This window comes from Cervus elaphus, chromosome 9, assembly GCF_910594005.1.
Source record: "Cervus elaphus chromosome 9, mCerEla1.1, whole genome shotgun sequence".
Taxonomy (NCBI): Eukaryota; Metazoa; Chordata; class Mammalia; order Artiodactyla; family Cervidae; genus Cervus; species Cervus elaphus.
In genome coordinates this window covers 45,788,623-45,803,392 of record NC_057823.1, presented here as the reverse complement: position 1 = coordinate 45,803,392, position 14,770 = coordinate 45,788,623, and the positions used below count along the sequence as shown (strand labels likewise).

At 59.1% G+C, this 14,770-nt stretch overlaps 1 protein-coding gene across 1 annotated transcript; it reads left to right on the top strand.

The window, feature by feature from the left end:
* On the top strand, positions 1-8,260 carry ABHD17A (abhydrolase domain containing 17A, depalmitoylase). Its single transcript, XM_043912750.1, has 5 exons — positions 1-157; positions 3,559-4,095; positions 5,099-5,293; positions 7,509-7,688; positions 7,786-8,260. Exons 2-5 carry the CDS (start codon positions 3,764-3,766, stop codon positions 8,009-8,011), a joined length of 933 nt encoding a protein of 310 aa, XP_043768685.1. The 5' UTR covers positions 1-157; positions 3,559-3,763; the 3' UTR covers positions 8,012-8,260.
* Positions 8,261-14,770: the final 6,510 nt, after the last annotated feature.

Here is a 14,770-nt window from a genome sequence, read left to right as displayed (position 1 = left end):
CGGTGGCGGGAGTGAGGCTCACTTCCGCCCGCGGGGGAGCGGCGGCGGTGGCGGCGCAGGAGACCGGTCCGGGGCGCCGAGGGATTGACGGACGCACGGGCGGGCGGCCGGGAGCCATGGAGCGCGGCCCCGGGGCCGGGGGGCGCGGGCCGCGGCGGTGAGTGTCAAGCAGGGGCTGGCGTGGCGGCTCTGAGCGGCCTCAGTGCCTCCCGGGGCCGTTTGGAGAGCCGGGCCGGGCCGCGAGGCTGGGGCAGTCCGGTCGGACGTCACTGAGACCCCGCACTCCCGGGGCGGCCGCGGTCCCGGGTGGAGGACCACTGATCAGGGCCCGGGACCGCGGGACAGCGTCTCCGACTCTGGCAGAGCTCCGTCCGCAGTCCATTCAGTCCTCCGACGTGGGATATGCGCTCACTCTCTCGGGGACGCGGCCCCGCCTTCGAGGAGTGCACTGTCCGAGCCGCGGACTCTGACCCCCGGCCCCGAACAAATGCCCCAGCCTGACAACCCCGCCCGCCACGGCAACCGGAGCCGAGCCTTGCATCCTAAACGTCTCCAAGTGCGTCCGGCTTGGACACCTGGTCAGGCTTCCCAGCCTCTGCTCCAGTCCCATCTGCAGGCTGCTACCAGGGCACCATCCACAGCCCCTAATCCATGGGCTCCACCCCAGACCCCCACTCCTTAGGCTCCCCATTTCCCCCAGGATGAATTTCCCCCAAATTCTGTAGTAGGATTCACGGGCGGGGCCTGACCCAGCTCTCTCCAGGACCCCTCTGCTCACTATTCCTCCCAGTGTCCGTCTAGTCCAGGATCCCTAGTTCCTGGAACCCGCTGTCACCTCTGGGGTTTGACTATCCTTTCCCCGCTGTCCTGGTCCCTGTCACCAGGCACTTTGCAGGCGCCTTTCAGACTGACTGGGAGAGGTGCGGTCACAGTTGTCCATATTTAGGTCGTCTTGGAGAATTGTAACTGCCTGACTCCTTGTTGGTCCTCATGATACCAGCAGCCCACACTGGGCCTGGCAGCACGGTGCCGGATATGTGCTTGTGGACAGAATTGCTGGGCTCTGAGTGCTGGGAGTGCCTGCCCAGTGAGTGAGGCATCTAGGTGTGCGCTGCAGTTTGAGGCCCAGCACTCTCATTGATACATGGCACCCTCGTTGATATCCGTGTAAGACCATGGGAGGTCCCAGGTCTGGGAGGCCTGAGAAGAGATTATATCTGCTCTCTGTCAGGCATGACAGACTGTAGAGCCCCCCCTTTCCCCCAGGTCCTTTGCCGTTCATTCAGATAGTGTTGATTGAGTGAGAACCAGTGGTGGTCCTGCCCTCATGGAGTTTCTCTTTGGTTGGAGGTGGGGGGTGAAGGCTGAATTTATACATACAAGCTGTGGAGTCAGATCTGGAGCCTGTGGGGAAGGGACTAACCTGTTTGGAAGGGCACTGGAAGATGTGAATGGTGAATGGGACAGGGAGCCCAGGCCGTGTGATTAGGGGAACTGCTGGGGCTGCAACTCTGAGGCAGGACAGGTGTGGTTCATCGGGGAAGAGTGGGTTAGTGATGAGCAAGGGAGGCTGGAGAGGTCGGCCACAGCAGACGGTGGTGAGGGATTTGATCTCCATCATAAAAATAGTGGGACCCCTGGAACAGCCCAGTGGCTGGTAGATTTGTGTTGTGAAAAGATCTTTTGGCTGCAGGGGGCAGAATGGCGTGGAACAGGGTGGCAGTGGTCAACGGTGGGGGGGAACCAGTGAGGAAGGAGACTGTGTGTGCCCCCGGTGGTGGTGGGAGGGAGAGAGGCAGTCAGCAAGCCCTGTGATGGGCCGGTCTGAGGATGCAGGGAGGTGTCAAGGATGTCATCTGGTTTCTGGCTTGGTCAGCAGGCCCTTGTCCATCTTGGGGTGCCTGTTCATCCTTGGGTCTCCAGGGGCCTCCTACCTGCCCACTGGCTCTCAGCCAGGCCTTCCTCTCAAAACCAGCCTCGCCTTGCTGCCCAAACTCCAGACCCACCATGCCATCAAAGCACCAGTGGAATGTCAACCTGTTGGGGCCCGGACATCTCTGAGAATATGTTGGAGCAGCCTCAGTTTGATTGACACTCTGAGGAGCGTGTCCTGGGCACGGAGAGGTGTTGAGCAGCATCCCTGGGTTCCACCCACTCAATGCCAGTAGTAACCCCCCCAAGTCATGACAACCATAGATGTCTCTCCAGTGGTTGGCCCATGTCCCCAGAGGGCAAATTTGCCTTGGTCTGAGAACCAATGTGATAGACTCTCCCCTCTGAACATACTTGCATGTAACACAAGCATCCCACCTGGGAGTCTGGGGGCTCCTGGAGGCCATCTGTGTCCCTGCCTCCCTCTCCCATACCCTTCCATGTGCCCCTGATCCAAGTGACTGTGAGATGTAGCTTTCTGCGGCCCCCAGTCTCAGATCGCAGGTCTGCAGGGGGCAGGTGTGTTTCTGGGCCTTGGACTGCACCAACCTGCTCTGCATAAGCGTGGCCCTGGCCCAGTGGTTTTCAAATGCGCTGGCCGGGAAACCGAATAGGCTTAGGTGCTCTGCTCTGCTGCCAGCAGTGAGCTGTGAACACGTGTCCCTCCCTCACTCCAGGCTGTAAGGACAACGTAGTGAGTAGGTTTTTCTCAGACCTCTGTATTCCAGCCTCTCTGTTGGCAGCTCCGTGCAAATTTGAGTGTAGTTGCTTTAGCAGCTCAGCTGTAGTCTGCTCGAGATCGGGTTCAGGACATTCTGTGCCTGTCCTGAGCCCTGCCTGTCCCACCTCTTTCCCTTCATCTCATTTACTCTCTTTGTGACCTGTGTGGTATCTGTACTGATGGAAGTGTAAACTGAGGCCCAGGGAGGCTAAGTGACTTCCCCGAGGCCACAGAACCCTAAGCTGGTGGATTAGGGGAAGGTGCCCCAGGCTTCTGTGGACCCCAACCCCCACTGGGGCCTGGCCCCAAGCACAGGAGAGAGCCATTGTCCTGGCTCCTTGGGCCTTTCCAGCCTGGAGATGTATCCTGCTTTTGTTCCCAGAGCCTTTGTTTGTTGTATTTCCTCTGCCTGGGCTCCTGTCTCCGGACGTCGCAGGCCCTGGGAGCATGCTCCCGGGTCCCTGTGGTCAGCAGTCTGTCCTCCCTTGGCTGAGCTGTGTCACCTGGGGGTGGCGGATGGGAGGGGGTGGAGGAGAGTCTAGGTCAGCTCTGTGGACAGAGGTCTGGGGGTACCGGTCTCCCTGGACCTGGGGCAGGGGCAGTATTAGGGAGAGTTGGGTCGGCAGGGTGCTGATCACCCAGCATGGCCTGCAGGCAGAGGCTGGACTGATGAATGGGGTTAAATGCCAAGAGTCACCTGCAGGCTGAGGAAGTGTGGTAGCAGGCAGGGGGCTGGTTGGGTCCCACCAGGGTTACTTGGGAGGCCTTGGTGCCCCAGGGAGGGCAGGCCAGGCCAGGCTGTGGGGCAGTGGGTGGAGCTGTGGAGATTGGGCGGAGGGGAAGGCCCCAGGCTTGGGACCCATGGGAGCCCCGGGGGAACCCCACATTATGCTGTCCCCCTACAGGCTTTCCCTCTGTGCCACACGGACACATGAGGCTGCGAGGCTCCTGAGGGCTCAGCTTGGACCGCGATGGGGCTGGGCCACGGCCTCCTAACGGGGCTTTTGTCTGGGGCGGTGGCCGGGGGTCGCCCTGTCCCCTGCCCACGTCTCCGAGCACCCCCAGCCCTCCCCTGCCGGGTGAGGCCCGCCCCGGCACCTGGCCCCCGCCATGAACGGCCTGTCAGTGACCGAGCTTTGCTGCCTCTTCTGTTGCCCGCCCTGCCCCGGCCGCATTGCCGCTAAGCTCGCCTTCCTGCCTCCGGAGCCCACCTACTCGCTGGTACCTGAGCCTGAGCCCGGGCCTGGTGGGGCCGGGGCTGCCCCCTCAGGGAACCTGCGGGCCTTGGCTGGCACCCCTGGGCGCTGGAAGCTCCACCTGATGGAGCGTGCCGACTTCCAGTACAGCCAGCGCGAGCTGGACACCATCGAGGTCTTCCTGACCAAGAGCAGCCGGGGCAACCGCATCTCCTGCATGTACGTGCGCTGTGTACCTAGTGCCAGGTGAGCCGCGCGGACACGAGCCCTGTGGTGGAGGGGCCAGCCAGGGTGGGGGCCCCAGGTACGCTCTGTGCTCAGCCTCTCATCGTGGCCCATGGAGACCACCAGAGGGCCAGGGCCAGCGAAAGCCCATTTGGGTGGGCGAGCGCCCCAGAGACTCTTTCTGCCAAGGAGCCGCAGATGAGACCTGCCCACAGCCACCGAGAAACTGCTTGGGGTCCTCCCACGTGAGGCCTCCTGGGGGCCCTCTCTGGGAGCCTCCTGCCTCTGGGTCTCAGTGTTCACAGGCCCTGGGTCAGTGTCCTGGGCCCTGAGCGCCCAGTGAGGCCTCGGCACCCGCTTTCGGGTGGTGGCCCTGAGACCAGGCTGGAAACTGGGGCCAAGTCTGACTCCCCAAGCCCCAGGGTGGCACAGAGGTGGGGCCTCCAGCCACTTCTGCCCACAGAGGAGGCCAGGTCCAAAGGGCAGGCTTTTACTTCTCGGCTGGGCTGGGCTGGGGCCCAGTAGTGCTGGAGGAAGAAGATTCTGGGAGCCTGTTGACCAGGATCCATCCAGACTGGTCACCTGCTCTCACAAGACTGCCTGGCAGGGCCGCGTGCGACCCTGGGCAGAGATAAGGGCCCTGGTCCTTCCCCGTGGGGAGGGAAGAGCCGCCTTGCGGTGAACAGGGGCTGGCCCTCCTCCCTGTGGTCGGAACGCCTGCAGTCTCATTCTCCAGGAAGGTTCAGAGCAGCAGGGAAATGAACCGCCATCCTTAGGCTGTCAGAGTCTCTCCATCAGGAATGATTCCGGGGGGAGGCAGCTGCCACCCAGAGCCATCTATGTGAAGGTCACTATGGCTTCTCGGGCTCACACTGGGTGGTCCCCTGGATGATGGGGAGCCTGAGGCTTCACTGTCTATCCTGGCCTAAGTCCCAATGAGCAGAACCAATCCTCTGCTGCTTTTGGCAGGGTGCCAGGCGCCTCCCTCCGTCACCCTCTGACCTGTGCTTCCCCGCTTCCCCAGGTACACAGTTCTCTTCTCGCACGGCAACGCAGTGGACCTGGGCCAGATGAGCAGCTTCTACATCGGCCTGGGCACACGCATCAACTGCAACATCTTCTCCTATGACTACTCTGGTTACGGCGTGAGCTCGGGCAAACCCTCCGAGAAGAACCTCTACGCTGACATTGATGCCGCCTGGCAGGCCCTGCGCACCAGGTGAGCCCAGGTCACAGTCGGGGGGCAGGGGTGCACGTCTCCTCACAGGTGACTGGACCCCATGGGAAGAAGCCCAGGTAGGGGGCCGCAGGGTGAAGCCTGACCTGAGTTCTGTCTGCTTGGTGTGCAGGGAAGCTGAATGGGGGCCCTCCGCCCTCCTTGGAGTGATCTCCTGGGAGCCCCAGTCTGGGAGGGGCAGGGACAGGGCCTAGGGTTCTCTCCATGGGAACGGAGGCTCCGCCTGGAGGGAGGAGTTAGGCAGAGGACTCAGGCCTCTCCTGGGCCTGGGATGTGTTGTGTGACGGTGGTGTGAAAGGACTCGGAGATCCCCATGCCTAAGGGAGCATTTGAGGGGTGGGGAGGGGCCAGGCCCCTTGTTGTGGAACTTGGCTTCATTCTGGGGAGGGTCTCTGGGCCTGGAGATGTTGTCAGACAGCTTAGTTCCCAGCACAACCCCTGCGGGAGGTCAGCTAGCAGAGGCTGGGGCCTCCCCAGGCACAGTACCCAGCACAGTTGCTGGCTTGACTCAGACAGGGTCCCTGTGGTCTGGTCTACGCCTCTGGCCCTGGAGCCAACCGCCCTTGTCATCCAGGCCCTGGCAGCCCCCTTCCTCCCCATGCTTGCTCACTGAAGCATGGTGGCTCAGTCTCAGAGCCAGCACACACAACCTGTGGCCTGGTGCCCCATGCTGCCCTGGAGGGAGCATCTGACCCCCAGCCTCCCAGAGACGGTGCCCTCTGCCTTCCCAGGGTGGTCCAACCTTGGCCCTGCCTAGCCAACTGGTGCAACCAGCTCCTGCAGGGCCCACAGCCAGCCTGCCCTGGGGAGGCGGGGCCCTGGTTGCTGTAGTGATGCACCAGGAGTGCTTGATGCAGGCCCTGGGAGCAGGGTCCCCTGGCACCTCTGTGGTACTGGGGACTCATGCTGGGTGACCTGGTGCAGGTGTTCCACACTTAGCTTCCTCAGCCTGTCCCTGCTGGCTGGGGGTTGCTAGTAGAATCACACCCTTCCGAAGGGTGAGGATTCTGAGCTCTGTCATCCGTCCATCTGTTCTGCTGCCAGTATTGACCTCCAGCAACCTTGTCCCTCAGCCCCAACAATTGAGAATCATTAGGAGGGCGGGAGGCGTGGGCCCAAGCAGTGGTGCAGGGCAGGGAAGGGCTGGAAAGGCTGTGGAATCCAGCACCTGCTGTGTTTGTCCAGGTGGAGACAGCCAGGTGCAGCTGAGAGTCCTCCCCGGAGCTGGGTGGTAGGACCGGGCTGGTGCTCAGCACAGCGGTACTCCTGGCAAACCAGGGAGCAGGCTGAGGTGGAGCGGCCAAGGGGGGTTGGCACAAGGTTGGGTGGCACCCCCAAGGCCTAGGGTTGGGGGCCAGAGGGCAGGGACAGGTGCTGATGATCCCTGGGTCCTCGAGTGCCCTGGCCACTTGGAACAGGGGCACCCCTTTTGAGATCACAGCTGGGGGAGTGTGGAGGGAAGGCCATGGAGACCTCCTATACTGGGAGGGTGGTGAGTGGGTCCTTGAGTGGTCAGGAAAGAACTGTGCTGAGGTGGTGCTCCGGGAGGTCTGTGTGGAGTCACGGGGAAGGGGCATAGGACCTGACCACTGTGTAGGAAAGGTGCTCAAGGAAGGAGGTAGTGACCACTCACTCCCCTCAGGGGCCACTGTTCCTGCTTACCCACATTTTACTAAGCACCTGAGGGGCTGCATACTGGCTGAGATAACTGGGCAGGACTGTCTTCATTCCCCAAGGCCAAGGGAGTGGGTGAGGGCGACTGTAAGACACACCCCCTTGCAGTGGGACCAGGAAGGGCTGTCAAAATTCCGAACTGCAGCGGCAGGAAGGCCCCAAGCAGGTTCTGCATGTGGCCCTGGTCTAGTGTGTGTACGGGTCGAGAGGGCCGGGTGACCGGAAGAAACCCCAGGGACCTGCCTCCAGGAACCACAGCGCTGGTAGGGCCTTCACAGGTGTACTGCCCAGGTGTGACCAAGTAGATACTATCGAAACTGAGGATCTGGGCTGCGGGCAGTCTGTTCTCCTCACACCTGAGGATCCTGCCTCCCCTGCTGAGCCAACCCCCTCGGTGCTGGCAAGTAGGGGAGGATCCCAGGTCCCTATCATATTTCCTGGAGCCTGCGCAGAAAATGGAGGGCAGGCAGTGGGAGGGGTGTGTGAGTTGCTTCGCGGCTGATCCTGCCCCTACCGCCGCCAGGTACGGCATCAGCCCGGACAGCATCGTCCTGTACGGGCAGAGCATCGGCACGGTGCCCACCGTGGACCTGGCCTCGCGCTACGAGTGCGCCGCGGTGGTGCTGCACTCGCCGCTCACCTCGGGCATGCGCGTCGCCTTCCCCGACACCAAGAAGACCTACTGCTTTGACGCGTTCCCGAAGTGAGCGCGGGGCAGGGCGGGGCAGGGGCGGGGACTGGTGGTGGGGCGGGACCTTGGCGGGGCGGGGCGCGGAGGCCTAATGTTCACCGCCCCGCAGCATCGAGAAGGTGTCCAAGATCACGTCGCCGGTGCTCATCATCCACGGCACGGAGGACGAGGTGATCGACTTCTCTCACGGGCTGGCGCTGTACGAGCGCTGCCCCAAGGCTGTGGAGCCTCTGTGGGTGGAGGGCGCCGGGCACAACGACATCGAGCTCTACAGCCAGTATCTGGAGCGCCTCCGCCGCTTCATCTCCCAGGAGCTGCCCAGCCAGCGCGCCTAGCCTAGTGGCCGGCCCGAGCCGCGCCGGGACCTCAGCAATAAGGCGGCGCCCGGACCCTGCCCCGGCCCCGGGGGCTGCATGTGAACCCCCGGGCGCCCCATGCCCTAGAGGCAGCCGGCCGGCAGGGGTCGGGACCTGCCCTGGCCCCCTGGGCCGTGGACAATGTACAGGTGACGGAGCTATGCGCTCCTTTCCTTTTGGAAGCAAAACGAAGGAAAAACGTGAAAACAGAAAGATTTAAAATTTTAAGGTTCCTCTTCCTTTCTTGGCTTGTGCGTGCTCTTCATGGGGCTCAGCGAGCCCAAGACGGGGGGCGGGGGCGGGGGGGAACCAGGCTTTGTCCCCATCCCCTCCAGGGGAATTCACAACTGAAGATGCCAGGCCAGAGTTCCGGTCCTTGAGGCTGTCGGTTACCTAGGTGGTGATGGAGGGGCGACAGCATTCGAATTCAGGACCCTGCGTTCTCCGAGGGCACGCCTGGGGAGGGTGGTTGGCTCCCTGTTTGCAAGACAACCCTGGGGGTGGGAGTGGCCGCCGCGTGTTTAGGCTGGGACTGCCCTGGACCCTCAGCGAGACAGGCACCCTTCCGTACCCGTGTGGTAGACATCGCAGGATTAGGGTTAGCTCTCCCTGCGCAGAGGGCCAAGAAGAGTCTTGCACGCTTGGGTCCAGCGGAGGGCAGTGGCAGGTCCGAGGCCCCGTGCGACCTCCCCAGGAATGGGGTCACGAGGAGCACTGCCGCAGCACTACTCCGCGGTGGATGCCCTTAAAGACAGGAACGGCCTAGATCTTTCGGGACCCTGGCAGAACTCCCGGCTCACCACCGCCCCCCGGGGTGCCCCCTGCGACCTCCAGGGGCGGCGTTCTAGAGAGCGGAAGGCTTTAGAGACGGGCGACCTGTTGTCCACGCCGAAGTCGGGCGGCAGCTCGGCGTGCCCGACACCAGGCAGTGGCGAGGCCGGGAGCCACCGCCGCTTCCGCCTCGTCCCCTCGGGGTTCGTGGCCCCTTTAAAGGGGGCGGTGTCTCAGACTGGGGGCGGGGATGACGCCGAGGGGCGCGGCCGAGCGGAAGCGGAAGTGGGGTGGTGCTCGCTTGGCTACGGTGGCAGGCGTGGAGCGCTTGGAGGCCACGGCCTGGTGGGTAAGTGGCGGCGGCTCGGCGGCCGGCCCTGCCCTTGCCGCCGTCCCGGCCGTGGGGGCGCCCCCAGCGGGCTGGCCGACGCCGGCGAGTGTGTGTCAGCGCTTTCTGTGCTCTCAACTGGGCTTCGGGCCGGGGGTGCTGGGAGAGCCGAGAGTGGCCCCGGGCACGCGAGACCGGCCCGGCGGGAGCCCTGGTCCTGAGTTTCCCGACCGAGGACGTTACCCAGGCTTGTTCCTCCCGAATCCCCGGGCCCTCCCGCTGGGAATCTAGGTTCCCGTTTGATAATCCAGGACGTCTGGGAGCAAAACTGAGCGTGGCTGTGTACTCCCGGGAGCAGAGAGCCTCCTTGGTACTGGCTGGTCCTGGTGACCGAAGTAGACCGGTCTTTACCGATCCCTCCCAGCACGTCCGATTCTTCGGCCGTCAGCTGCAGTATTCCTTCCGCAAGCCCCTACCCTGATCCTCCTGCCTTGTGCTGCCACTGACCGCCGCTGCTGCCCCTGTCACAGAGCCCGCCGGCTTTTCACCCCATCCGAATGCAAGTTATCCGAGGGCTGGGGCTCCACGGTGCAGCAAGTCCAAAGCGACGGCTTACGACTGAACAGAAATGTTTTCAGGCACAGAGTAAAAACTTCAGAGTATAAGAGTGTTGGGTGATAACTCACTGCTCTTCCCACCCCTGACCTCCCAGTGTTCCCGTCCACGGCGGCACAGACAAACAGTTTCTTAGGTGTCAACAGAGAAAGTGCATGTGTAGCCAAAGAGTTTATACAGAAATGTGATCCTGTTATCATCGTGGCTTTGAGAATGTTCAGTTACCCCTACATAGATTGGATTCAGTCCTTCTAATGGCTGCACTATATTTTATTAACACTGTAATTTATTCATCCTGTTACTTTTTGGTCGAAATTTGTTTTTTTTCCCAAGTCTGTAACAGGCAATGCTAGGTCCAGTATCCTCATACACTTCCTTTCCTAAGTACTGGTATTTTTTGAAACAATTCCTTACTGCAGAAGGGCTTTCCATAGATCTGTAAATGGGCAAATGATCTCTTAAAATAGTATTTCATTGTAGCTTCATTTGTGTTTCCTAGAAATATAATCAAACATCTCAGTGGTTCTGTCAGACTTATTTATTTTTTTTTATGTTGATCATTTCTATCACTAATATGGTCATTTTGAAACTGGAAACTATTTTAAACAGTAGATTTAAAAGCCATTTGTATTTCACATTCTTTGCCCATTTTTCTATTGAGTTCTTGGCGTTATTGTTTGCTAGGAACAGATTTAAGGAAATTATCCCACTGTGAAGAAGAAAAAAGTATTTTTTTCCAACTTGTCATTGGGTTTGACTTGGATTGTATGCGGATTTTTTTGTGTTTATTAATTTTATTTTTGCCAGGCATTTAAAATCATTATCAGTCATTAATTTATCAATTATGGCTTCTGCATTTCAAATTATGCTCAGAGATACCTTCCCTACTCCAAGATTATAAAACATTTTGACTTTTTTTTCTGTAAATATAATAATTTGTTTTTTAAACATGTGTTTAAATTTTTGATCTAATTCTAGAACCGACTCCTGGGAAGGAGTGAGATAGGAATCCAAACTGCTTTTCCCCAAATCGTTTGTCCCCAATTCCATGTCCCCCAAAAGCCATTCTTTGCCGACTAAAGCCCACCTTTTAGCCTTGACCACAGGAGAATTCTCCGTGCCTGGGGGCCTGTTTCTAGACCCTATCATCCCAGCTAGCCAGAACCCTGCTGACTTCTCTACTGGGTGTCCAGAGGCCCCATCTCCCCTCAGGAAAGTCAAGAGAAAACTGTCTAAGAAGTAGTTGATGACTTGCATGCCTTTTGTGTAATGCTAGTTCTGTTAGAAAGGGTTCTGAAAACTTAAGACTTTAGGGCCTCCCCTGCACCCCAGTGCTGACCTTTTTGAGGCAGCAGCTTTTGTCAGGAGCCCCACACCCCTGCTTTTACAAACACCACCCTCCTCCCCTGCATGCCTGCCCAATGAACAGAAGGGATAAGCTAAGGCCACGGGGCTCCTCAGGCTGGCCTGGCCTGTGGGCGGCTCTGAGGGGCTCAGTCTGTGGCCTCTGGGGAACCATAAAGGGGCCTCAATGGGGGGAATGCCAGTGGTACCTTCCGGGATGCTCCCCTCTTCCTTTCAGTTGGTACAGCCCATGGGCCAGGCCGCCTGGGACAGGGGCCAACTTTCGGTTCTCCATTTTGTGAATTTCCCAGGACACATGTATGCACAAGTGGCAGCGTTCTCCCTTGCTCAGCAGGCACCACAGCTCCCCAGAACCTCAGGTCCTCCCCTTGACACCTGGCCTGCCACACCCCACTTGACACCTGGCCCCTGGGTCCGAGAAGCAGGTTTCTGGCTCTCTGTTAGAGGCCTGAGTACGCCCTGACACCCAGAGACCCCAGGGGATACAGCCTGCCCAGGGGCTGTGGGGTTCTCAAGGGTGGGATCTGGGTTGTGCACAGGCCCCTCGCCCTGAGGAGCCCCTACTGGACTTCCTGTGGGCCCTGGAGTCCCAGCCCCCAAGGGCCAGCCATCGATCTTCCCCTCCCTTCCTCTGGCGACCCTGCTTCACTGACTACCCGTCAGTCAGACTGAGCTGGTGGGACCCACCCCTCTGGTTCTCCATGTGAACTGGGGGCCTCAGAGGTTCCAGAAGAGTGGGGGGGAGTTAAGTGTCCTCAGCCCCTGGTGGCTGTAGTTGACAAGCAGGGGCCTCGGGGTGGGTGCCACCTCTCAAGGCGCCCTGCAACCCCATCTCAGGCCTGTGTGTTCCCCCAGGCAGGCACATGTCTGTCTGGTTCATGGCCAGCCTGTTAACCGTGGAATCCAATGAGGTGGGGGTGCCAGCCTAACGTCGGGGTCCCCCTTTCTTAAGTTTTGAAGCTCCTGCCGTGTGACAAGGGGATCTTCACGTCAACAACACTGGGCTGCTGGGGTTGCTGTCCCCACTTTGGGGGAGATGGCTCAGGGCTCAGGCCTGGACTCTGCTGCTCAGACGGTCTCGGGACACAGGCGTGCCCCAACTAGACAGCGAGCTCTGTGCTGCCAGACACCAGGGCCGGGGACACAAGTCAGAGCCACATCCATGTCCACAGCATGTGCTGGCGAGGTGGACGGGCCTGGCTGCAGTCACGGTCACAGCTGGAAAGAGCTGGGCCGGGTGCTCTCCAAAGCCTAGCAGAGTGCCACCCAACCTGCCGCGTTACAGAAGAGGGCTTGTCACCTCCATCAGAAGGTCACGGGGAGGCCAGACCCATGGGTGATCCCCACTGCAGCTGCCCATCTGAAAGGCACTCTGGGGGTGGATGCTTTTCAGGGAGGGTCCCGGGCCAGCGAGGAGTGGGGAATGAGAAGGAGCCCTGATCCTGCAGGCCAGATTCTATTCCCTCCCGCCTCCTAGAGAAGGGATATGGGGGCCCTGGGTCTCTCCCTGCAACTTGGAGAGGGGCCTGGCGCCTCCCGTGGGGGAAGACAGCCACATGCCCACTGCCTGCCTACGCCTGGCCAGGGGCCCACTGTATCTCCTCCTTTGTGTGACGACCCCTTGGACTGCAGTGAATAATCTGACACATGTTAGAAATAAACACGGATGGGTTACAGACAAGGCAATATGGGCGTGAATCTTAAAAAAAAAAACACTCATCAAAGTGCAGCAACCTCATCTCCAGGAGGGATAGGGGCTTTGGTCCTTTGAGAGCCACAAGAAGGACCCACATGGAGAGGCTGAAGGTCACACCCACACATACCTGGTGCCAGGCAGGTGGCAGAAATGGGTGCATCTGCCTGCCCAGTGTGCTGCTCTGAGAAGATGGATCCCCCCACCCCTACTCCCCGCCATGTCCCCTTGCTTTTCTTGTGTCTCCTGGCCCCTGCGGAGGTGACCACTGTGGACAGGCAGGCAGAGGCCACTGTGCACCAATAGGCTGCCGAGACAGGTGGAAACACCAAGAGTTCACAGCGTGAGGGGGCACATGACTTCCAGTGAGCTGGAGCTCACAGTGGCCGACCCTGTCTGTGTCCTGGGCCCCCATGGCCACGTGCTCTGTGATGCAGTGACTGACACTCAAGTTCATCTGTCCATTCTCCTTTTCTCCCATTACAACAGTGCAGCCATACACAGCCATACTTGTTTCCTTAAGAATATTTCTGGTGGCTGATTCATATCAATGTATGACAAAACCCACTGAAATGTTGTGAAGTAATTAGCCTCCAACTAATAAAAAAATTAAAAAAAAAAAAAAGAATATTTCTGGGGCAAAAAAAAAAAAATTTCTGGGGGGACTTTCCTGCTGGTCCAGTGGTTAGGCACGGGTTTGATCCCTGGTTGATGAACTAAGATCCCACATGCTGTGGGGTACAGCCAAAAATCAAAACAAAAACAAAATGGAGGTAATAGATACACATGGATTATGAAAAGGTTGAACTATAGAGAAAAGTAAAGGCTTGGGTGGGAGGGAGACCCAAGAGGGAGGGGATATGTGTATACATATGGCTGATTCACTTCCTTATACAGCAGAAACTAACAACATTGTAAAGTAACTGTATCCCAATTAAAAAAAAAAAGAAAAGTAAAGACTTCACTGTTTAAAAAAAAAAGCTATGGCCCTTCCAGCATGTCTATACATACAGACACACACATACATCTGTACCGCAGCCTTGATTCTGACCCTGACCTGTCAGGGACCCCCTGTATGTTGTCTTCTCCTCCCCTTCTGTAACTTCCTCTGTCTACCCCTGTGCAGCATAGTTCTGTGGGCCCCGTGGTCTGGTGAGAGACCTCTGTGAACCCCTTGGTTCCATAAGGGAAGGCTGGAGATGGACCCCTGTTTATAGATCAGTAAACTGAGGTCTGGAGAAAGAGAGGACTGACCACTGTGTGGCTGCCCAGACAGGACAGACGCTCTGCTCCTCTTAGCTCTGCGTGCAGGCAGCCGCTCCAGGCCACTTCTGGATCCTCTCCCAGCCTTGACTTCATCTATGAAATGGGGCTGACAACTCTTGAAGGGTAGTAGTGAGGACAGAGTGACAGAACTTAAGGTGGAAGTGAGCACACGGTCAGGAGGGTCATCAGGCTCCACGGGTCACTCACATTCCCCTGGGCCCAGGGTATGAATAGAAACACTGAGTTGAGAGTGTGCCCTGCTGGGGTCTTCGGCCTGCAGAGTGGCTGGTAGATGAAAACCACAGCTCCAAGACCCTGATTCTCCCTGGGAGTGGGTGCGTGTTTGAGGCTTGTTCAGGGCCACGAGGCCTGCCAGGATGGCAGTGCTGACCACTGCTCTGACATGGTCCAACCCCCGCCTTGCCCGTGGGGAGAAGGTCCCCCTCAGTTACTGCCCCACTTTCCTCTGGGTGCCCCCTTGAACAGCAAGCCCCAAGTGGAGCCAGCTCTGGGATACTCCCACAGCCCCTCCACGCATCAGGTTTGAGTCCCAGTTGCCTTGCCATAGACTCTGGGCCCCTGGAGGGCAAGGCCACAGGGGGTGATGTTGCTCTGGGCCCAATAAACACCACTGGAAGGAACTGACAAAGGGTCCCTGCCTCCTTCTTGTCCTGCTCCTTCCCTGCGTGCTGGGGTGAGC